Source organism: Rhopalosiphum padi, chromosome 3 (assembly GCF_020882245.1).
Source record: "Rhopalosiphum padi isolate XX-2018 chromosome 3, ASM2088224v1, whole genome shotgun sequence".
NCBI classification, from domain to species: domain Eukaryota; kingdom Metazoa; phylum Arthropoda; class Insecta; order Hemiptera; family Aphididae; genus Rhopalosiphum; species Rhopalosiphum padi.
Genome location: NC_083599.1, coordinates 6,801,552 through 6,829,079, shown reverse-complemented (window position 1 = coordinate 6,829,079; position 27,528 = coordinate 6,801,552). Strand labels below are relative to the sequence as shown.

Here is a 27,528-nt window from a genome sequence, read left to right as displayed (position 1 = left end):
TAATAAACCGCACAAACTGTCAAACAACGATTGAAAATTATTCATTTATATATTTAAATTTTACGAATTAGATTGATTATCGTTGCCCTGTTGCCGTTATGCACAATATATTTAATATTATATTACATGTACCTACCTATTTTTTTATCGACTAAAATTAATTATATTAAAATAGTATAAGAAATCAATTAGTAGCATATTCGAGAAGATAGTTTACACGTTTGAACTTTATTCCAAAGGGTTTAGGTATTTATTTATAAATATTTTATCCTATAAAAATAGATTTAAAATTTAAAGAACAATAAATTACGGTATAGTTAAATTTTTAAAACTACTGGATGGATGCAATGTTTGAGAGTTTGAATAATTATTTTTTTATTTTCAATAATCCTATAATACAGGTTTAAATAGGTTAATATATTTAAATAATATAATCGAATGAAATGGAAAATACACATTTATCAATAAAAATGATATCATTGATCTTATTTGCACAATTATAATTGTATGTAAGCAATAAAATATATTTATTTTTAATATTATTATATTATGGATTCAAGATATTTTACACTACCTAAATAATAAAAATATAATCTGAAACATATAACCACACTTGTTTAGTCAGTTAGAATAATAATGTCAACGAATATTAGATCATATTAATATGTTCTACTGAGAATGATTTCATAAAATTCTTTTTAAAAAGTCATTGTAAAAATTGGACAGATCGCGCCACAATTGTATTGCTACTCCTTGGGTAATTTCTCGAAGACAAGAGTCGCGTCTATAAAACTATGCTCGGTAGAATAATATAAAAACTTAAAAACTACTTATCGATTTATATAAACATATCAAAGACAAGTTGTGACGAAAATCCACAATTAAACTTAATGATAATTATTACGGTTACACGGATTTTCCGCCAAATTAAACTATTTATGTATTTTAAGTGAAAAACATAAATATTTTTAGATTTGGTTGCATAATTGAAGAAAATATATTTTGAGACTGATTTTCACATAAAATGACTTATTAGCCTTTGGACACAAATTATTTTTTCAGTACATTTGTCAAAATATCTCCGGTAAAATTTAGAAAGAAGTGAAAGCTGATAGAAAAAATATTAGAGACGGGTAAAAATAGTTATTTTACTTTGTACTTTAGTTATTAATATGGGATACCTATTAGAAAGTTCATAAAAATAACTCAAGCACAAACAACCCAATCGAAGTCGGACAACACGCATTAATTTTATATTAGAATCAAATACGTAGTTATTTGCAAGTTTGTCACATTTTTTTAAACAAAAACTAGCTTTACAAGAGGTATTTATATAAATCAAAAATATTAAATCAAATAAGTAATAATAATTAATTTCCAAGAAATCTAGTTCAAGAAAATAAATAAATTAAATGAGAATCACGATGAAATGATTTCGAACAAAGCCAACAATTTCAACGTACTATTTTAAAAAGAGTCGTACAAATCCTTAAATCTTAACAGTGATTGGAGCTGAAGTATTATTTATTTTAATTATTTTTTTGTTTTTATATATATTATTGTAATAAACATAAGCTCTCATGTAGGATGACAATAAAAAAATTTTTTTTAAATATATTTCATTGAAGATAATTTGACAAATAAGTTCTTATAATATCAAAGATATTTTGTCATTTAATCGAAATGTAATCGATTGACAATAATATATTCAGACAAGTTGGCGTAGTTTGTTTCAAACTCCGAAAAGTTTAATTACAATATAACAAATAATGAAGACACTTTTGGTAATTTACGAGAGTTCGACAACTATATAATACGTACGTGGGGTGTTACAGCTAATCTTTATTTCCGTGAGCTTAAATTATGGATGATCATACTGCTTAAAAGGTACCGCCACTTTAATATTTCCGCACACTTTGTACCGAACGGCGTATTTAAACAAATAATATTACTATCGAAAACAATATTAATCCTTTTTATGGTTATGAATCATTCAAATTATTGAACAATAATACAGCAATAAGCACAACATATTTCTATGCCGACGTGCAGACACTACAACGGTGTATATCATCGTCATATCGCAAAACATTACCGGAAATCAAGCACAATAAATAAACAACTTATTCGGAAGTAATCAACACAATTTATGATCCCCTTATTATTCATTTGAACCATATTTGCAGTGCATGATCGTTTTTGTTTAATACCTAGACAATCGGATAGAATTGTTGTGTATTTTTAAGTTTTAAAAACAAAAAAATTATTACGTACATACAAATTCCAAATCAGAATAGTTTTATAAAGATTTTAATATAATATAAATATTACATATTATTATTTAAATCGCATTTTATATACTTTTCATATTTCGTTAAAAATTCGATTTTTATTTATAAAACTCTCAGCAAAATATTTTGCATTCAGAGTGTGGAAGTAAAATTATTGCTATAATTTATAAAAGTAATAAACGTAGAAAAAAATTTAAAAAAAAAAATAGTCGATTTAGAAGTTATTTAGTAATGAATTATATTATTTAAAAAAAAGTACAGGTAATCAAAAACACTAAAACTTCTTTAAATAACTACGTCCGCTCAGGGTAAATATGATTGTACCCAAGTATATTGACGGGGAAAAAAAAAACTCACCAGATTTTCCGTTTATGTCCATAGCCTTGAGGTTTCTGGCCTCAATGATGCCGAGTGTCAAATTGTTAGTCATCGGATTGTAAGACAATGACGTCAACAAATGGCCGCACTTATCCTTTAGCGGTGCTGTAAGATCCTTCCAAAACACCGGTTTTGCGGTAAAATCAACCTAAAATCAACAAGAAATTTGAAATTAGATATATGTACGTATACTTTGCAAAACCAACATGCAGTCTTAGTCACGTACAGATAATATGATCTGCATAATGTAAAACGTCAAGAGCAGCGGAAAATTTATCTACCTCGCGTATTTGGTAATAAAAAAAAATATGGTTCGGGAAATGTTATTAGTTTTAAATTATAGCTTACACAATTTATTAGTAGTTTATCACTAATTTCACCTATGCAATTATATTTAAATTGGCTAATTTCAAAAAAATTTCTCGACACACATCACATTGTCACGTGTGATCAGAATCCCGGTCTTCAGATAAAATCAAAAAAATTGAGGTTTATAATTTATGAAATCTCTTAGGGTAATTGGAGTTTCTAAATCATGTTTGGACATAATTCAGTCAAATACCACAGATTTATGCATATTATCCACAATTAAAACAAACATTTAAAATAAAATACCAATGTGTATAATTAGTATTGTTTACTATAAACAATGCTTTTTTCATCATTAATTATTTTATAATGTTTACCGACAAAATTAAATGTTTTTGTCACTTTTTGATGAAATAAAATCATTAGTTTACTTAAGCTTAGTGTTTTGTTATTTTGTTAAATAGTTATGTATTATTATTATACAAAAGAAAAGTTGTCTCGTTTAAGTTAGTTTTATTCAGAGTACTCCATATAATAAATATTTTTTTTTATAATTATTATTTGTTCATCCAATTGAATGGAGACAAATACAATTATTATTATTTTTTAAGACTCCATTAAACTTAGTGGCATACATTAATTTAGTGAGTAATTTAGAAGTATTTTTTTAAATATAAAAGTATAAAAACCTTATTTTTGCAGTGAACGGTTTTTATATTTTACTAGTTTCATTTTATTGCAATAATAATGTAATTATTTATTATTTAATTGTAATAATATATTTTTTAAGTTATTAAAATATACGTATATATTGGCCAAATTTCTATTAAAATACTTTTAAATTCTACATTAAATTAAATTTTATAATTAAAACCGGTGAATAGTCAATAATTTTATATTGGAAGGGGGTGGAGTTTTAAGTTTTAGATTTAGGATTAAATGGTTCTATAATTCATCTGACGGATAAAAATTATCGAGCATATTTTTTTATAAATCTTCAACATAAATTTTATAATATTATTGTTTCAACGCGTAACAGCGCTTGTCATTTTGCAGATTGTCAGGCAGGTACACTTACGTTGTTCAACTCAATGTATGTCTCGCCAATAGAATCGTCTCTGGAGAACCGATCGTAATCAAACACGTGCAAGTGAAGAGTCCGATTGTGCAACTTTTGCATTGTGAAACCTGAAACAAATTAATACAATTTAATACAATTGCTTAAGTATATTTAAACATGATGTTTTATTATGATCAATACAATTAACAAAATGGTAGAGTTTATCAAATTACGAGAAGAAGTGTATTTTAGAGTGAATTAAAACTTGTAGGTATTTGTCTTTTAACTATACAGTTTAGACAAAAGTACTGGTTTTCGTTGGTACACACTCAATTAAAGGTTTTTGAATTTTTTCCCACTTAAAGCTAAAATATTATCTGCCATTATATATATTATTATTATTAAATATAATAGCTGATAATTTAATTTTTATTTAACAGAATGGTGATATCAAATTGATAGTTTTTATGATTAAAATCTTTTATAATACATAATGTGTTATTATATTATTATGAAATTGCGTTTTATTTTTTCTTAGTTCCATTAGATGTAATTTTTTATTAATAAAGGTACTTTGTATATTTTTTTTTCAATATAATATTATATCATCTATATTTAGATGTATATTCGTAAACTGTAACCAAATAAATACACGAAATCAGATTGTATAAATTAGCGAGAAATTTTAATTATTGACGAAAAAAGAATGTGACGTTCCATTTACCTCGTCTCTAGAGTCTAGTTGTTAATTAGATAATCGATATACGGCAGAGATGGGAAACTCAAAGTCACTAGTGGGCCAAAAAGCATAGAAAGAAAAAAAAATGCTTTTGTACCATTAGTCACAACTGATAACAATTTTTTGAAACCATCAAATGGTTCAATTGCGTTTTTCAAGCATTAAATATATCACTTCCTTTGGATAACTTATATCTACGTTTTACGATAAACATTATATCGATTTTATAAATATAATAAGATAAAATTTAATAAAGTAATTTGAAAATGTAGCACGCGCCAGTTAAAAAAGGTTCACGGGCCGGATGCGGCGCGGGAGCTGCCAGTTGCCCATCCCTGGTACAAAAGAATGATAAAAGATGCAGTGTTTTGAGTAAGATGCACAAAAACTCTAAAATTATAGTATGCAGAAGGAGAGAATGAGAATCAATTTTATTATGAAAAATATAATAGAGAAGGGACATTATCACAAATATTCGATTGGCTTGACTAAAGTGGTTTTTAACCCTTTTTTTTAAAAAAAAAACTGTTTACCGTTCTTTTCACATAATTTTCACGGCATATGTCTCAATTTTGTTCATACAACTTATTGTTTTCTTTTCGCAATTAATTTATTACAACAAATTAGATTAATCAAATTGTTCTTTATATTATCTATTAATATTAAATATTATTTTATTTGATGTTTTATTAGATGTTTTATTATATTATATTTTGTTTTAATTATAATTATTGCAAAAAAAACCTATCAAAAAATCACGGCACAGCACCTAGTTTGAAAATTACTGTTTTAGAGACTTCTGATTAAGCTTACGAAGAACTGGGTGTGAAAATAAAGAATGTTTGGATTGAATCCAACGAAGCTTAAAAACTTATTTTGTACACGTTCACTTTGATTGCAGTACACTGCTGTGTATGGTTTTCAAACAAAAGAAATATACTCAACTATTGGCGTATAACTGTCCTTTGTAATAGAGACTTAAAACATTGCTAATAAGTTTACATTTCATATCCTATAGTATCTTTATTAAACTTAATAACTTTTAGTATTATAATCGATATAGGCCTAATAACGGGAAAAATAAATAAGTAATTTAATGATAATAGATTAAGTATCTTAATCTCGATCAAGTAGACAGATTTGAAATGGGGGAGGTAATTAAATTTGATTATTTTTTGTTAATATTATAATATTTATTTTAGATTTTGAGCGGAGCGATGAATTTATTAATTTTATACAATGATGTGTGTTGTTTTGATTATATATATACGACGATAAGTAAAAAAAAAATGTATTAATGATACGAGAACAATTTTTTGTGAGCATTTGAAATTCATTTCAATAAAATTAGTTAATATTATGACTAATTATTTTGTAATTAAAAATGTATCGAGAGTTCAATTTTTATAAGTAAGTCTTGAATATGATTTATTACAGGGTTTTAAATATGTAGTAATTAATTTATAATATCGGAATAAAAAAATTTAAAACTTATTTTTTTTTTTTTACAAACAAGTTAAAATTTAGACAAAATTTGATTAATACATTTATATGATGATATGCTGATAGATCATCTCCGTTCAAAATAGTTTTAAATTATTTAACACATATACTACGATAACATATTAACATGATGAGTTATATACTCGACTTTTATACTGTTTAGCATAGCAATCGTCTACTTTTTTTCATTTCTTTACATGACAGTATTTTTTTTTTCATTTATTTACGTAAGAAAACAAATGTTGAATTATTAAAGGGGGGGAGTAAAGATCCAAGTATATGTCTGTCACGACACTGTGTATAATATAGCGAGTACAATATGAAAAATGCCACGTGTACCTATAATTCCTATCGATTTTCTTTTTTGTCTTTCGTACCGGAAACGACGTAACATAATTAATTTCCCACGAGCTGTCGTATAATATATATATATAATGCGTATACAAACATATTATATTGGAGCGTAAAATACATACGCGTATACATTTGTAAAATGTATTACATATATAAATATACGATTTCTTACATTTCGAACACCGAGAACATAGATCATTTACAGAGCACAAAATATATCTACTAGATACTATTGGACCAAAATTTTTACAAAAAAAAACAGTATCAATTTTTCTGCAACCGACACGCTTATTTTTCAATATAATATACGCTCTATAATTTATTAAGATAAATGATAATTGATTTGAAATTTAATAATTCCGTTGTCAGCAAATTTAAGTGAACCTGTTAAGTTTTGGCCACCTTTAACCTGTATCCAAAATAATAATAATGTCTGCAGTTTACAGATCATTCTTATTAATCGTACTATATTATATTATGTATATTACATTATACAGGAACATAACGATATTCACCGTTCATTAAAACGTTATTTTACTAGAAAATAAATATGGTAATTATCGGAATGTTTTTATTGAGTTTAAATTTCGATCTCAATTTATTGGACATTATTGGAGCACGTCCCAATTTTTTTTGGAGTTAATTTTTGTGAGTATAACTTTTTTTAAATTATTGTGATTCACTTAAACAGTAAATCGTTACTCTAAAATAAATGGGACATGGATACGGGCCAACTTCACATGCGGTGTGAATATCTAGTTCATGTTGTTTACAACGATAATATTAACTACCTATACGTTTTCCAATATTTAATGTTAACGACCATTAATGTTTTTTTTTCATGTATTATATGTTGATTTAATAGTCACTAATAATTTTATAGCAAAATGTAATTCTTATTTTAATTGTTTTTATAAAAATTTTAATTAGTTATTCGTTTGAATTTGATTATATTAATATAACGATGTGTCTGTTATAAAAAACACTATAGTAACGGTTATTCTCGTTTATTATTAAACGATAATTTTAATTAATTTTTTCCTGCTGAAAATAAGAATGAGTGAATATGAAGTTCAAGTTATTAAAATTAAACCATTTTATATTTTTTTGTTTTTATTAAATAATAAATTATAATATAAAACCATAAGATATACTTACGTACCTACAATTTTTATAGATTATTCTTACACTAAAAAAGTCACATTGTTAATAGTATATGGGCAATAAAACTTTTCTTACGAAGGCTTACTTTCGATTTTGTTTAATTAAAAGTATTTTTTATACCTACTGTTACATTCATTATTTTGAAGTCTTATTTTGTTTTCAAAATATAACTGTTTGAGTATTATATAAAAGATATATATTCTGTACTTATAATAAATAATTTATATAAAGTTTGTAATGAAAATACTTGGGTTATTTATATTAAATTTTTGTCAATAAATAACATCAATTTTTATGAATTAAAAACTCAAATGTTTTATTCGATGTTTATGTATAATTTCATATTATCTGCCGACTTCTGTAACGAATAAAGAGAAAATATTATAATAAGAATACGACAAAGGGGAGGGAGATAGGTGAAAAACAGGCGAGAAAGTTTGTCACTTTTTCTATCTGATGTTTACGGTGAAAGTGAGATGGGTGTTTCGTCTGTTAATTAATGACTTTTTATCCTTAAAATCCTAACAGTCGAGAAAAGAAACTAATCATATTACATCAACGAGAGCAAAATGCTTAGAAAAAAAAACCTAACAAAAACCGTAGCAGTATTATAATAATACAATGATACACCTACCCTGAAAATAGAGTGTCTCGTTCCAGCGCGGGTTTAGGGTTCGGCGTTTCACTTTCGTGTCCAGTCGGTGCTTTTTGTCTGGCAGCAATGTCACCCGAACGTACGGGTCAGACGTGCCACTCAAGTCCATCGCCGGCAAGTCTTTGGCCTGTAACACGGTACAAAATGTGGTCATGAATTATTATATTTAGGGTAACGTAATAATATAATTACAAAATTGTAGAGTATCACGTCATCGGAATACTAAAAATTATTTTTTTTGTTTCAGTCAAATATTTTTAAAAATTAATTTTAAACTGCAACAAGTCTGAGAAAAATAAATATTTGATGGCACATAAAGAACGACTTCAGAATGTTTTTTTTCTTTATGAACATTGAAAAAGAAATCGCAATTATATACCGTTGAAAAAGTACTACACAAAAGTCAAACACGAAAATAATAATAATTTATCGTCGCAATTCACTTTCATAATTATTTCATTTAATTCCCATAATTTGATAATATTATTTTGTATTTTATATCATTAATCTCTCTAGATATTATATTAGATATAGTCAATCAAACTTTTTAAAATTATTTATTTACAGTAGCTTATGTCCATCATACATTTTTTACAAGTCGAGTATACAATTATAATCTAAATATACAAATTTTAATATAATAATATATTAGTTTGAAGTTAAATAAAATATATTGAAATGGTTAGATAATCGTAGCATTATATGAATAAGATAATTGCTTGTGGCTATGGAAATTCATGTACGTATGGCAAACAGTTGAGGACTTTTAGTATTAAAGGGAGGCCGAAAGGATATGAAAGCCAATCAAGAAAATGTCAGCGTGGTTGTATAAAAACCTAACCAAACCTAACCTATATATTTTTACTTATATTTGTAATTAATCTGTTATTATTTTATATTTTATGTAAATAATTAAATACCATTAAATGTATCTAAATTATTATTTTATACATTTTAATTTTAATAAATGTATTGACATTTTGAATATTTCTCGTATTAACCACAGGTGATCAATCACTGATTTTTTTAATGTACATTGATAAGTGCAAAAAAAAAATTTTTTCAATTATGATTTCAATTATTTGTCATTTTTGTATATAAATAATTGTGTTTATTAATATATTAATATAAAGTTAGTTGTTTATTTTATAATGAGTGATTCAATATTTGAAAAAAACACATTTTTTAAATGGGACCGGTGTTTAATATATAATTAGTTAAGTATTTCAGTTTTAAAATTACAAGTTTCTCAATATTATACTATTTATTTTATATTGTTGGTATTTAATATTAATATTAATCGTAATTTATATAATTATGCTAGCAGCAATGTTGATTTAAAATGTATAACACCACCGCCCCCTCCCCACTGTGTTATAATATTAAACATGGTTTATTGAACAAAATATAACTCTTATATGATACCCAATTATAAATTTATTTTTTAAAATTAAATAAAAATAATTGTTATTGATTATTAAACTCGTAAACAATATCGGTTATTTTTAACGGAATTTTATTTTATTTTACAAAATAATATATACAATCTGTACAGTTGATGCACAACAAACATATTTGATAAAGGCTATAATACATGAGTACTCGACAAGAAGCCATCCACTAGTGGCACTTAACTACTATTTAATAAAATCATTATCAATAATTATACAAATGTATAGCATAATGAACAATAAGTTGAAACAAAAAATTATATATTTGGATGAATAATAATATTATACTGCTTTATATGGACAGGTATTATTAACAAGTAGGACGATATTTTTTGGCCTTAAATAATATACTTCTTCATATAGGATACTTCAATCTAGACCGGAAAATATAAATTATATTTTATATTTTATGGCATTTGAATGACTTTTTGTTGGTTGTGCTGTGGCTTGAAGTATCATTGGATCTACACACTGTCCCGAAACCGTAGTAGGTACCTACGCATGATGTTTTTATCGATGTAAATTGCATAATAGAGACCGTAATCCGATTTTGTTTACACGCGACGGTTACATAAATATAATGATGATGAACAAAAAAATAAACAAACATTTTATCGTATGGCTTTTTTTTTTTTTACAGACACGCGCCCCAGGAAATTTCAATACATTGTAGTATGATGGGTGTTACTGATTTTAATGTCATGAGTTGAAAGACGTTCGTGACAAGCAGGCACTTACGTATTATATTAATTTGTATGACCACCTTATAAGTATATATAATACTGGCTAGATCAATATTTATCGATATTGACATCGATTAGCTTCTATACATTTTTAAAACCTACCTATCAATGTTTTACTATCAATTATTTTATAATACGAATAATATAAGTATGAATTGTTAATAATTCTACACATTGCCTTTTTATACTCACAATCGGTAGGTACCAGATAAAAGGTGTTTTAATGACACACAAAAATGTTGTTGTTAGTTTATCAATGATCGTTATAAAAAATCAAATAAAAAAATGAAAATAAAAATATAAGAATCATCCTTTTTCTAAAATATTGTTATGAGTATAATTTATCAATGATTTGTTGATTTTTTTTGTCATAACAGACTTAAAAAAATAGCATGGTACTTAATGATTAATCTTATAAAAAATAAAAGTAATATTTAGTTTATAGTAGTTTATTATTGTTATACACTCAAACATTTTTATACATTTACATACGTAAATTGTTATAATTTTAAAATCATCAAATATCACAGTTTATAGCTTCTTAGTCTTTATAATAGATTATTATCCTTGGCACATAAAGTTGATTAATAATTAAAAAATAACTTGATTAAAAAAATGGACATATTGTAAGTATACTAAATATTAATATATCAAAAAAAAAAAAAAAAAAAATATTATTAGAGAAGTGTAAATGAAGTGAGTATACTGAAAAACGTTTAATTTTGTGAAATTCCAAAAAAAAAAAAATAATAACACAATATTATAATATTATATAAACGTAATTATATTTTCGGAATAATATAGCCTATATAACAATAAATTTGTATAAAGCTGAAAAATGCAATCGTTGGTGTGTATGTTGCCGGAAAACAAAATAATTTATATTTACCACGATGCTATTGTTTTATTTAGTTTTTAGTCATCTATTGCAAAAAACTTAAGTCTTAAAACGAAGTAGCCAGTAAGAAAACTTCCTTTTTTTTTTTTATATAATGTGAAAATGTGATGTAAGGACCAATACTGATTTTTTATGTTTGGACATAAAACATACCGTTTATGACTGGTTGGCTATAGTATTGAATAATGTTATTTAATTAGTCTACTTATATAGTTTTAGTGTTTAGAATAATTATTTCAATATGATAAAATGTATTTTGTATTATTTATTGTAATATTAATAGTAGTAAGTAGACACTTCAATATTATGGATCGATCGTATCGTATATTGCACGCCATTAGAAGAGGACGTTAAAAAAATAAAATAAAAAAGTTACGAATAAATACGTTTAACAAACTGAAAAAAAAACGTCACCAAAGTAAAATTGAGACGAATCTTTTAAAAACGTAAATCAAAGCGAATAAAATAACGTTAAATCAAGAATCGGTCAACTTCAAGAACTGTTAAAAATATTATCTAAAGTCATTTGTTTTGTGTTTAACTCATACTTTTACCTATTAAGATAAACACTTATAATCCTTTTGGTGAGCAAAGCACATTTAAATATTTATGAGGTTTTAAAAGTGTACAAGGACACGTCTTTAAGAAATTCACTTTCTAAAACAATCGTATTAGTGCTTCAAAAGCGGATGGTATTATAAGTTGAATTGCCTTGTAAATCCGGATTATATAAAAATAAATCAAACAATATCAAATATTAATTGGGTTCTAGAATTTATATTAAATTGTATAGCTACAGCGTTATAATATTACTTTTTTTTTTACATAGAATATGATATTAAGCTGTTTGTTTTTACAGTGTAATATTCATCTATTATACTCAACTACATTTGATTCTTTAAAAACGAATCTATTCAATTTGTAATCAATGACATTTTAAAATCAACTAAGAACTACCCTATGTTTATATACTTAGAATTTGTATGAATTTTAAGAAATATATTTTTTTAAATGAAAACCCTCTTTTTATACTAAACTGTTAATAGGTAAATATTGACTTCCGGTAATATTGATATAAATACGTAATAAATTTGTACATTTTTTATTTTGTCACAAATCAATAAGAATGAGATTAATATTGAATCTATTGTATGTACAGTAATTATATTATTTACCCATAATATCTATAGTGCGTAATGTTTAGCATTATAATAAACATGGTATTCGTTTAAATTTCCATTAATACGTTTAACTTTTTTTTTTAAATCATCTGCCAGCAATTTATAGTGAATATGGTGGTTATCATTTGGAAAAAAAAATTAGTTCTTATTTGCTTTAAATTATTAAGCGATCTAAAAATAAATATTCAAATATGGTAAAGGTACTACGAATATAACTTATACTTTAAAACCACTATTTTGATAAATACATAATTAATAGATAAAAAAAGGGATAAATTCTTGCTGAATAATCTGCATATTGCACTATAATATTGTAAATTTGTCAAGCCAAAATGTTTACCATTTTTAAAAAGTATTATAATGAAAAGTCAATATATATTTTTTTCACGTTTATCGACAGTTATCATATTTTACCTACTTATTTCTTCTTTTAGTAATATAAAATATGATAGGTACTTGAATTAAAATTTTGAAACTTTGAAATTAAGGACCACTCTAATGAAGTTTTATATTAATAAGTATTAGATATTAATTGTATTATTCTGCGCACGTTAGCTACATTTACAACATTTTAAAAATAGTTTTTTTTTATATACGTATTAAATTTAACATAACGTATTGAGTTATATTCCTTTTACAAAATTTATTTTTTCGTATTATATACAATATTATTCGATATATTATTATTTTTACTATAATCAATCGTCTTAAATTTTTATTTTGAGTGTGAGACAATAAATTACATGTACACATAATTTAACTAATAATATTTAACTAATTATTAAAAACGTGTTATACATAGTTATATATTAAATATTAATATTATAAATCAAAAAATGACTGTGAGTTTTAAAAAATAACTTATAGTGCTTAAATTTGTATAGATAAATAGCTAAATAATACTATATATTGTATAGTGATTATATATCAATAATAATAAATAAACCTTTTAAAATTTGAAAATTGTATTATGTCTACAAATAAAAAGCCTCGCCATATTTTTACAAACAAATATTACAACCGAACCATAAAAAAAAAAAAAAAATGAAGCTGTTTTCTCTTAACAATAACAATATCATAAATACATATTTACATATACATAATATACATATAGGTACAAATTGACTAAGTATCTATTTATATAAATCTAAGTATGTATATATTGTGTGAGTTTAATTACTTCGAACAGATTCACACCAAACGTATTTAGTGTTTTGTTTTTCTACTGATATTTAATTAAACTACAGAGTGATTCTTTTATATATTTTTTCCACGAAAAAGTTTTAACATTTTTGAAAACATTTTTTACGTAATTAAAATTCAGTAGATAATAAGAGAACATTTTGTAAAAAAAATAAATATTTATTGTTATCATTTTTTTTTTTTTTTTTGAACGACAATTTACATTTTTAATTTTTAATTTTATAAAAAGATATTTTTTTTCTGTATTTCTGTGGTTTATAAAAATACATTTAGAAAGAGTATAATTTTATTAGTCAGTAATAATTTGTAATAAGCGAATTAATTTTGAATATGAAACTTAAAATGTATGTGCTGCCATTCGAAACGGAACACAAAATTTTAAAATATGATGCAGCAGATTGATTTTATTTTTTACATAAATTTAGTTTTGTTATCAATTCAAAATAAACACACAAGTAAAACCATATATAACCAAAAGCTATAAATCTTTTCGGAAAAATTACTGTTTACCATTAAAAGAATCGCCCTTGGCAGTATTACCGGCTTTCGTGCCTACAACGCCTATTACAATTTTCTAATGCACTATATATTTGTCCGCGGGCGGTCGTCTGCCGCCACCACGACTCGTATTATTAATATAATAATAAACCACGAGTTCATTACTGGGATTGAACACATAATAATATCGCGGAGAAATCACGCGTAGATATATTATTATTAATCTAGAACCGTGTACTGTATTATTGTTTAGAGTGCCTATACAGTATTATACACGTATGTTATAAATTATATTATTATAATATAATACACTTATTTGGAAACTTTAACGCGGCAAAAGTTTATTACTTGCACGCGCCGTATTATAATTCACTTTTGCGGTGTACCTACGCGTATGTAATTGTGTATATAAATATAATGTCCGTGTATTATATATATATATATATATATCATCATATAGTGGTGCGTGGACTTTGTTGAAATACAAAACTTTTCTGGGCCGACCGATGTGAACGGCGCATCGTATATGCAATATACGTACATTCCCATACTATATCGTGTAATAATATTAGATTGTAAAGAGTTGCCTGTAGACGATGTCCTTTGATTGCGCCGATTTATTTAAATATATTTTAAAATTCGATAAATACAAAATGTATGTCTATGTTAGTTTTGCTAAATTGTCCTACTTAAAATATAATAATTTTGACCTTTATTATTATTAATGTCAAACGTTTTAATGTCTGAAAAAAATCAAAAGATTAAAAATAAACCAATTCAATATCGTTTGGTGCGATTCATATACAATCTTTTGATTTCTTTTATTCATTTTTTATCTGAAAATTGTGTCACAATTTATATAAACCCGCTGTGAAGACACGCGAAACTATACTATTGTGAAAAATAAATTGCTTCCACGATGGTAGTACTGTGATATCGGTGGTTACTCGAAAACCACAGTTTTGCACGTACAACTCTCTAACCACTAATTTTTAGCAATATAAATGATGACAGTCGGGAATCTGGATGGCATAAATACTTGCAGCTTAAATCAAGCAAAAGTAATTTCAATCGATTTTAAAATTGTTTATTTCGTACTTTGATACATTAAATCAAAAACAATATTATGAGAAATTTTGCCAAACTAAATGTAAGTCATTTATGTGCCTCATCTGCCACTTTGAAAATTGCAAAATTAGATAATACCTAGTTTAGTAGTTTCTTGAAAATAGAAAACCATTTTTTTCTCTCCGAAATTATTAAAATTTATGCTCATTCTCCTTGTCCATACGATTCATCGTGCGGAACGGCTCTGCAGTGCATGTTTTTTTATAATAATAATAATAATAATATAATAAATTGTATCTGGGCGAGCGTTTTCCGGTGTTGTATACACTCGCGCGTGCGACGGACAAAAAATATTCGGCGTTTTGAATGAATAAAAAAAAAGCGCATGTGTTTCTTGATGGGTTATATATTATGCGTCTCGGCATTCGATAATAATGCGATTCTTTTTTTTTTCACATCAACTTCACTTCGTGTGTGCATGTAGCCAAGTATGTACTTACCTACGTAATATTACACTCAGCGAAATGACGTATTATCATGACTATTATATTGTGTATGTATGATTTTCTTCGGAGAACGCCGACACAGCGAATGGATGGCTAACGGAAAGAAGAAAACCTAAAGGAAATTCTGTTATCGCGTTTCCCCGTAAAGTATAATGCGGTCCTCGTATGCGGTAGCAGCTGCACGAAAAAACTCGGAAAGAAAGTATTCATAATATAGGTATTTCGTTTGAATCAATTTATATAATATTTCGGATTTCATTCATATCTTTTAGGTGGACTCAAATATTATTTCGAACATTGATTTTATTTCACAGTGTATAATACTAATTTATTTCAAAACGAATTAAAAAAATAACCATAAAATATCTAACAACAGTTTTAATATCTCGACACTATGTGTTTTTATTTCTTCATTATCGCATGAGCCACGAAATTGGCCAAGTGTTATATTTTTTTATGTCGTCAAAATAGAAAAAATAAGTTAGGTTTTGAGTTGAAAATATATTTTTTTTTATTTCAAACTTGCAAAAGTTACAATTTAAATAGAAAAAGAGTGATTAAACTTAATTGAATATCTGACTATTTTTTTTCTTAACATACAGGTATAAAATATTGAAGATTATAGTATTCAATGCCAAATACAAAATAGACAATTTGATATAGTATATATTATATACAACAAAATTAATAAAGTAAAAATGATAAATATAAGAGAGAGTAGTAATAACTTAACCAAAAAAAAAAAATAAAATAAATTAAAGCTATTCAAGGATAGAACTATATTTTTAAGAAGTTGGTAATTAATTAACAATCTATAAACGTATCTTTAAAATCATAAATGTGTTATTTGGTAGTTTTATTATTGAGATATTTGAAATTAATATATATTTTAGTGTAGGTGATATTGTAATTTTTTATTGATATTTATATACATTAACGTTTGATAAATATTAGAATCTAAAAATAGTGCTTTAATAATAAATTCAATAGCTGTTTAAAATTTAGTATTTACATTACATTTAATATTATTACTTAGAGATATAATTTGTTAAGTACGTCGAATTAAATTATTTTAAATGTTTCCATAAATTTTTTCTTTTACAACTTATAATTACCAACATTTTAGCAAGCTTATACTTAAACTTTAGTTTTTATAATAGTTTATTATTGGTGTTAAAATTGTGAAAACATAAATAATTTATTTACCATTTACAGATTACAAGACCGATAAAAATGTATTACGAAAATAAAAATTTCAATATGCATGCATTGCACACGATTTCAAGTAGCAACAAACTTAATAATTCAAAATAATTCATCATAACACTATAATCCTACTGATGAAAAAACAGAATCAAATAGAAAGTTTCTATCAAAGTAACTTCAACTCCAAATATAATGTATGTACTCAATCATCGGTAATAAAAGTTAAAATTTCTACGTAGTCAATAAAAATATGTTGGATATTATTCGTAGTACATTTATTATATTAGTCTACAACTACATTTATCAATTATTAAAATAAGTAATAAGTAAGTATTTGATCTTTACATTATTTCTAATTTGAAATTAACAAGAGATCACGAGGATTTTCCATTTAATTTTGTTTTCTATATTTGTTTTATTAATCAGTTCTTCTAAGTATCTTTGGATGAAATTCATTTTCTACTGTCTTACTCTAATCACATCCGTTAACATATATTTTTCTCTTAAAATTCCAAATACTTCATAGTTCGTGTAAATTATATGTATTGTTTTAATAAATTTCAAGACGAAAGAAACGTTCACGATTTTAAGACTTATCATAAATACATAATATAATATATGAACGGGAATAATATTCATGTTCTGTAAAAACCGCATTTATATCATAATAATATATGAATTAGCATAATATGCTTACATCATCATCACGATAATTTTAATTTTTATAATCACAAGTTTTTTATTTAAATTTTAAATTTTTAAAGTTTAATCGTAAGATTTAATTTTTAAACCGACAGTTCCCCATAATCTTATTACTTTTAAAATTCAGAAACTTGATATCAATTTTCATTTTTTTTTATTTTGATAGGTAACGTCTTATTGTATTTTATTATTTAAGAAGGAGAAAATGACTTTGAGAACTCTCCAGAATTATATTTTTAATGCCATTAAACTTTTACTGGTAATGGTATTGCTTTGATGTCTTTGACGTACATTTGGATTTGGGAGCCCATTATTGTTATACTCTTGTTCAAAAATACATACTACATTTTCAACGTGAACATTATGAATAACACAGTATTTAGTTTTTGAATTCGAATAAGATAAAATAATATTTTATGTTTAATTTTAAAATGTATATTTAAAGAATTCATATAAGTACCCCCTTCTCACACTGAATAAAATTATAACCGGCACTAAATGTATTATATTATACACTGTAGGTACTTTTTACGACTTAAATAATAATATATATACGCGAAACGCAATTTTAAATTTAAATAATACAAGAAAAAATGTTCTTCTCGGGTGTTGTAGAAAAATACACGAAAATAATAAAAATACCACCACTCGTATTCTACGCCGTAATACATTTATTCAAGTCGTTCGGCGCGAAATACTCTATTTACGTAATTGAACAATAACAAACACGTGGCACTGCTTCTCAATGCAATTCATGTCACTTCATAGCTGATGTCTGTATTGGTATACAAATCTCTTACGTCAAATTTACGTCATTATGGTAGAAAAAATTTTATGTCACCCCGTACAGATGAGATCGACGATAAACTAATAATTAAAAAAAAATATTGTTCAGTTAAATCACTGTAGTATTACATGGTATAGAAGGTACATCGCAGTATTTTCAAAACAATCGCCTGATTAAAACTGTACACTATTTACAGCGAAAGAAAGCGGTTTTTCATAAAAAAAAAAAACAAGCTTTCAGATTTACTGAACACATATTGTATCTGACGACATAAAAAAGTTAAAGATATCAAAAATAATATTATGGCCTCAAAGTTTAATCTATTATTACATTGAAATTTAAAAAAATCAGAATTTAAATAAACGCTTAGTGAATATAGTTGAAAACATCGTATTCAATTCGTAACTTAAACTTTGGGCGAGTAATATTATATACAATTATTTATTTCCCATAGTGACAAATGTATTTAATTTTTGTAATTTTTCTTCTCGTTTAGTTGACAAAACAGAAATTCTTTAATCTAAAAATAACATTTTTAACTCGATTTCCCGATACGTTAATTTTTTATGCAAGTCCTTATTTTGAAAAGAATTCGGAAATTTTAGCTAATTCCCATCGTATTGTAGCTTCCCGTATTCAAAAATAAAAATGTATATTTAATATTATATTGGGTTGTTGTTGATGCCCAAATTTATTTACTAAAAACAACGTTTTGCTTATTTTAAAAGGATATAATCTTGAAGTTTTAAAATCAATATGTAGTGTACTGGGTTAGAAGAAAAAGAAAAACTGTTACATTAAAATTAAGTAAGTCTGTTCTTCTGTATATAATTATTCATAAATTGAAAGCAAAACACATTATATATAGATATCTTGCCCATCGTTTTAGCTTAATTATTACATTTGGGTAAAAGTCCGAGAACGAGCATCATCATTAGTTTTGGCATTTCAAAATTCAAACAAATTATTGCACGCCATATATATTATCTTGAGGTTTATATTTAGTGTCGTAAAATGTATATTTATACAGAACATTTCATTTACTGTTAACCAGGCAATTTATCTTGAGAATTAAATTTTTTTTAAATTAGTGTTATCAAACCTTTTAGAATATACTATCTTTTATATTTTTCTAAGTTATTATAATAGTGGGACTTAAGACTTTCACAGTTTAAATATTTAATAATAAACGCCTAAAAAAAATTAATCTTGTGCTCTAAAATGTAGAAATAAGCGCTTTAATTTTTTTTAAATAGGTCTATATTAAAAAATCGTGTTCTTAAAAAAAGTTATAGAACCCAACCAGTATAATAACACTGATATTTTAACATTATACATAATACATATCATTTACAGTTACTTAATTTAAAATTATTAACTCATCTTTTAATAAACTTACTCAAAAAAAAATGTGTATAAGAAAAATATTTCCCCTTTAGTCAAAAAAAACTTTATATTTACATATTTTATCACCCGATAAAAGTGTCTAGTAATCTATTTAATCTAATTAAAACATTGAAACTAAAAATATTCGATTTTTGGAAAATTCTCGCGATAAAAACTTGATGAAATATAAAAAAATATCATAACATTTACGAATAAAATCATTTAGAAACAATACTGTATTTGAATTTTATTTTTGAATTTAAATTAGTATTTGACATTTCAATGTAAACAAAAAAACAATAAAATAAAAAAAATACCTCTTTTTTTCTAAGAGTATTTCACTGCTATGGGTTAGTTCAAATAAGATAAAATAATCGATTTGTATGAATATTAAAGATTATATAATATTAAATTCTATAAACTATATAGATCTGATGACTTAAAACGTTATAGAAAATTTGATATGTGTTTAAAATATATTTTATATTTTACGCGTGCGTTTAAAAAGAGTATTTCAAGATATAACCCTTTTTGCATTTTTCAAGTGCAGAGTTTTCAAGGATAGGTACTCACAAAATTCATCAATTTTAAAAACGTTGCAATAATGAATACGCCGCAAGACTTTTAATTCATCAAAATTCCTATTTTTATACATCACTCAAATATTACCATTTCAAAGTATTAATGTCATATTATAATATTATTAAAATATTTGTATTCGAGACGATACGATATTTTATTGGTAAATTATTATTGATATACGTTTGAAATTAAACGCGAAATAAATGTATCGTATACATGTTGTACATCAGTGCAACTTGGAAGGACTATAGGGATCTAATTTTTGCACACACGTACATTTCCTAATTTTCTAGTACCATGAGCCGAATAAAAATTAGCAACCGACAATTAGTATCGATGTTACGTACAATAACGATTTATAAATACGCCAACATTAAACATAAAAGTATACATTAAAAAGATTACTAACATATACAATTTATATTCGAGAATTAGTTGTAAAAATCGTATTTTATGAAGCTGTATATTTTGTTCTATGTATATAGAACAATATAATATGTTTCATATAGTGTTTATAATACATTTAATATGATATATATATATAGGGTTTTAAAATTTCATGAAATTTATTTTCTTGAAATATTTCATTTATAATCTCATCTACTTGCAAGTGGACATTTTAAAAAGTTGGTTTATTGAAATAAAGAAAATATGTATAATAATAATAATAACCAATAACGATACAATTAATAATACAAGTGATAAATTCTAGGGTTTGGAAGTTGTATTTATTTTATTTTTTGGACTATTTGATTTATTACTTAGTACTCTTAGTGAGCTAAACAATTTTTCCCAGACACTACGAACAATTATCAAAAATATATAAGGCATATTTTTGTATAATATTTACTATCAATATTTTCTGTGTTTAATCAATATATTATTTCTAATCAACTATAACCGAACACGTTTAAAAGAAGAAAAAATATTTTTCAATATTTCAATTAAAAAATTTCAAGTAAAATATTTCAAATTTCAAATCCTAGATATATATATTTCGGGGCAAGGACAATTCCCTCGCGGGTCTGCGAGTTCTTCAAAATGTGCAAACCCACCAGAATATTAGTAATTGTCTAGTTGCGACTATGTATGAATTGCCGATATCACATCAGAAAAACAAAAATTAATACGTTTTCGAATCCACTGAATGGAATGAGATCATTGTCGAAGTTTGCATTGAACAACTAAACAAGGTATACTTGTACGTATTATATTCAGGCCAATAGATATAATATGTATTGTTTTAATCCTAAACACGTAAATAGTTGATACAATGCCACCCAATATTGTGAGTATTACGTTTATGATGTTTATATATTAAATTACACCGCCATAAATACATTTTGTTCTGTACGACGTTAAGGTATTATAATATTGCGGTACACTATATCATCAATGATATACGCGTGTTGCATTTTCAAACGAACCCCAAAAGAAATTACCAAACAATTGCGGCGTTAACGATTTTGAAGGAACCCTAATAATTCAACAGCCCTTAACATTAATGAAGTTTCACGATTCGTCTAACATAGTGACTTTTGGCTCATTTTCTATTAAATATTTATACGTTATTTATTATTTAACTCAGTGCACGAAACGCACACGTAACTGTCACAGAAGTCCGTCTTGGTTTCGCGATGACAGATTTTTTCATTTTATTTATTTTTTTTTTTAACACCAATGCTGTGAGCTCGGCTCGATATCAATTAATATAATTTAAACAGCAATATTTTTTTTTCAACAGTTAAAAAATATGTTATAATAACAAACCACTAACGAAAATTATTATAATCCTTTCGTTCTTCGTACTGTGAAACAAATTTTATAATTTGCACATACAGTAAATTCTCGTTATGCCATTGTCAAGGGGAACAGGAAAAAGTTCGATATATCGAGTTTTATTAAAATTCTTAAAAAAATTGAAAAAAATAGTAAATAATTTAATACTTTTAAATTAAAGGTGTATTTAAATATAGTTGAAAATTATATTTTAATTAAATTTAAACATTATTAATTATTAATATACATAATGAAGTGAAATTTTTTTAATTTTTTACGTATTAAGTAAAGATAATTTCAGATATTTCAAAATCGTGCAAAAACAAATGTATTTTTGAACATAATATTATTGTCATACGAGAATCATTAAGTATTTTGAGTATTCTTGTACATAGTTCTATGAGTGATCGGTTTGAAATTAGTGGTGGCAGAATAATAATATCAAACAGTCAGTGGCAATCTATTGTGGTGTTTGCAATAAATAATAGATAGTTAAGTTGTAGACACACGATGCTATGATATACATTTATTATGTGCAACGTTAACTTGTTTATGTTAGTTCACGATTACGTACAGAATAAGCGACTCAAGTCGTTGTAATAATTAGATGTTAATCTGAGTGGGTACCTGCTGGTTTTAAATTATACAGAATGGTGTGGAATTGATATGCGTCCTGTTGTAATTAAAATCGAAATTTCGTCCATAAACGATAGTATTATGATTACTATCCAAATATAAGTATACAGCACCGTCAGCGTGATTGAAAACAAAAATTATTTCTGACATGACATTTCAAATCCTGTTATTACTATACAATCTTATTGATCAACCATATTTTATTATTTAAAGTAATAAGTTTAACAAGTTTAATAATTTTATTTTTTACCAAGTGCACCGGTAAAGACATCATAGGTATGATTATTACACATAATATAAAATAGAATGATATAATACAAAAAAAAAATCAGTGAAATTGGACTATCCAAAATATTTCTTAAATAATTGTTTAAAAGCAATTTTAATTTTTTATCCAACTTTGGTGTAATAATATGTAGTTGTTATTGTATTATTTATTATATGTAGTTCTTAAATTGTTATTTAAATTTTTTGTTTGTTTTTTATTTATCAGTATTATTAATATATTACTTATTTGCTATTTAAAATAGTTAATTGATATGGTAAATATTATAAGTATTATAATATTAATATAAATATTATTATTATTATTATTAACCTAAATTATAACGAAATAATAACGTTGCATTTTTTACATGTTTCGTTTACAAAAACCAAATGTGTAACCGTTTGAAATGTATTTAAAAAATGTAAGTTTAAAAAAAATCAGACATATGTCTCATAAAATATTGGGAACCTTTTTAGATGTATTAATTTTAATGTTACCTAACGTGAAACATATCAAATTAGATATAACATATAAGAAAGTAAGCGTAAAACATAACTACAAGAAACAAGAAAAACATCTACACATACATTCACGAAAATTTAATTTAAATAAATAATAAAATTGTTCATAATGTCTGTGTTCGGTATGAGGTAAGAAATGTAATGTAAAATAACTCGTTTAATATTAAATTCATGACCATACAATACCATATTATTATAAAAATGTCAGTATTAAATTGTATGCTGTAATTTCAATCACCCGCTTAATATTATAACATGTGTGTAGTTATAGCAGCACAGGCTGAAATTTTTTTTTGGGGCTAAGTAATGTGAAAACAGTTCGGCTCCCATGTAGTGATTTACAAAGAAAAAAAGGCTGACATTTTTCGTCGACCGCAATATTGCAGCGAAGGTCGCTAACATCAAAAATATCCATGTGAATTAGACTTTTGGCGACATCGAAATCATTTCTATTCATTCTTTATAGGTATTTTATGTAATATATATATGTAATACCTTACAAATGAAGTATTTTGTATAAATTGTTAGTCTGTTGTATATGATTACTATGATAATGATCTAATAGGGTTGGGATTAGTACGCATTATGTATTTCAGCAATCTATTCAGAAACACATATTTATTTAAACAGAAAACTAGTTTCGGCAAATATAGTATATTTAAATTACACACAATTTGTGGTTAAAAAAAAATCTAAGTACACCTACTGTATCATTACACAAGTTACGATTTGTAATATTTATCTATACCAAATTATTTATTTATTTCTGAGAGAATGTCTTTTATCAACATACATTTGCCATGTATGCAATGATTGTATTCATATGATTAATATTATGATTATGATATTTGCTTAATGTTTTTCTTTTTAATTAACTAGTAGAGGTACATATTTTTAAATTCCTCATAACATCTATGTTAATATTTTTAATTGCATATTTTAACATTTTATAGTCATATTTGCATATTTTTTTTTTTTATAAGTGTTTGTTTTATGAGTTGTTAGTGAAATATTTCCGTTTGCAAAAGCTCCATCTTTGTAATACTAATAACCCGACTGTACACAATACCGAATTAATATACTCTTGATAGAAATTTATAATTATATATATCCTCGCTTTTCTTAGTTTTTTTAATATCGTTTCAGGTGGTTTAAAATGTGCAGCGCATCTTTTGATACGTGGCTGTCCCGAATCCGAGAAGTTGCTTACGATCTATTACCATAGATGAGTGGTGACTACAGGGCAGAGATGTGTAATATAAAAATAAACACTTTATATTTTATGTTTCCGTTTACTCGAACAATAATTACGGGAAATGCGCTGTGATAGCTTTCAAAAAATGCACTGTACGTTGGTGGATCACGTCACGTTCTAGTGTGCCGATATTAACGATACGGAAAATTTTCTAATTTCATAAAAATGTACATTAAATTTAACCGAAAAATTGACTAGTAAGAACATATACAAGCAGCTGTTCCAAGAAGGTATAGATATTCTTATACGAATGTTTTAATATATATATAAAATGATATTGTTGCAAATACATTAAAATTAATTAAACCATTGCTATTTAATACAGTACAATTAATATATTATTTTGTATAAATTGTTAATTAATTTAAGTGTTTCGATCATACATTATACATCCATTAGGAGTCTTACAGAAGTAAACTTCCTTTTAATTCGTTAACACTAATGGCTGTTAACAAACTAGATGCAACAAAAGGCAATATGGGATTTGCCCATTTCAGGATTTCCCCCTTTGTACACAGGACTCTATCGAAAACGATATTTTAGTTCATTTTGATTTTTTAAACGGGCCAAACTACTATTATTATATGACAGGTATTAATTTCTAATATTATTTTTGATACTTATGTCATTGGATGCTTAAAAAAATTATAATAGAAAGGAGACCATCCTTGTAGTATCTAATAGATATCGACTGGCTAGATGTGAACGTGAAAAACAAAATATCACGATTTATATTATGAATAATGCGGTGTGTTTTAATTTTTTAAGTAGATTACCAATTCTATTATTTTATTTGTTTTTTTAAAAATCTCGTGAACATCGTACATAATTTAGTGGATCTAATATAAATAAATTTCATATCTTATATTTTGTTTAATATAACTTATGTTTTCAATTAAAATCAATAAGAATTAAGTATTAACATAGGTAATGTGATTTATGATTTCAATTTGAAAATTTTCGTTAAAAAAAAACTACTTTTGAAAAGGGACATAATATTAACTAGATCATAATTATATATAATATATATAACAACCGATTTTAAAAATTTGTTTTACAGTTATTGATAATATTTAAAAGTACTAGCTGAATGTTTTGCACAGTTCTAAAGACAAATAAAAACTATTTATAAAAAAAAAATACATATTTTAATATAAAATTCGTTTTCGGACCTCATGTACAAATATTACGTGGATTGAAACGCAACACACTCGTTTTATATAATATGTTGACATCATGTTCACATCTATGTGAATGCAGATCATCTTTTAGTAATCGACAATTGTAGAAATGAAATACTTGCAAAATATATTATATAATATGGTGCATGCGCGTGATGTAAAATGTACATTTTTATTTATTAAAATGCGGGAAAACTTCATATTTGTTATGATTTTTTTTTCGTTTCAGAATTTTAGGTGATAAAGACTTATCACTTTTTTTTATAGTTTATTCTCATCTATGGTTAATTTTTATTCTTATTTCAGTAGCAAATTTATAGATTGTTTAGATTGCATTATAGTCAGAATTATAGTGTGAACTACTTTTCTATAAAAACATCAATTAATAATATAACGAATCACTACCAAAAAATAAATTAACGTAGTAAAACTTCTACGTTACACCCTGAAAAAGCGTTTAAGTTTATAAAATGTAAAATGTTTTTAATTAATTAAATTTTGTAAATATTTGAACGCATTGAATAGAGATGGGTGTTAAAAATTCTATTAATTTTAAACAAAATTTAAATTTAAAAACATTAATATATTTAATTAGTTAATGAAAGTTGCTTTCAATTTTCCCCGTTTATTTATCGTTGTAGGTATATTGTACAAAACTATACTATAATACATTTCAAAACAAGTGGATAAACCGATTTTAATTCTTTGTTAAAAATAATGTTCCGAATAAACTCATTTTAATATAATATGATGTAACAAAATTGTCGTTATTTCAATGTTATAACAGGCGTATATTATATAAAAGTCGTCATTATAGTCTATCAACGTAAACGTATAATATATGAACTAAAATTGTAGTCTATAAGCTGTTGAGAAAAATCAGCGTTTTATTTATGTGTGGTAAAACCCGATTTTGCGGCCTTTCGTACAACTTCTCTGGAGTCGAATAATATTTTTTTTGTAGAGCAGAACGATAATCCAACTTTCAAGTGAACTTCATTGATTTAGGTCGCCCTGCTGCAAGCGTAGTAGAAATATGAATAATATACGCAGATCGTGGTCCGAGAATAATGTGTACATATACTGTCGTCACCCATTTGGCTGGCGGCGTAGTGGAAGTGATCCGTTACGCGGCTGTGCATTATTTATCGATAAGCAAAACGACAAAATAAATTTTGTTTGAACTTCCACTTTGAGTACATTATAGTAAAATATAGGTAATAT

General features: G+C 25.3%; 1 protein-coding gene across 3 annotated transcripts in view; it reads right to left on the bottom strand.

The window, feature by feature from the left end:
* LOC132923876 (synaptotagmin-7) overlaps positions 1-27,528 on the bottom strand; it is a 188,486-nt gene that overhangs the window by 20,199 nt on the left and 140,759 nt on the right. For all 3 annotated transcript variants that reach the window (XM_060987860.1, XM_060987859.1, XM_060987861.1), the window contains exons 5-7: positions 8,433-8,580; positions 4,057-4,166; positions 2,649-2,817 (exon numbers count right to left, since the gene is read on the bottom strand). In XM_060987860.1, coding sequence (XP_060843843.1) covers positions 2,649-2,817; positions 4,057-4,166; positions 8,433-8,580 — 427 coding nt within the window. The remainder of the gene's footprint in view (positions 1-2,648; positions 2,818-4,056; positions 4,167-8,432; positions 8,581-27,528) is intronic.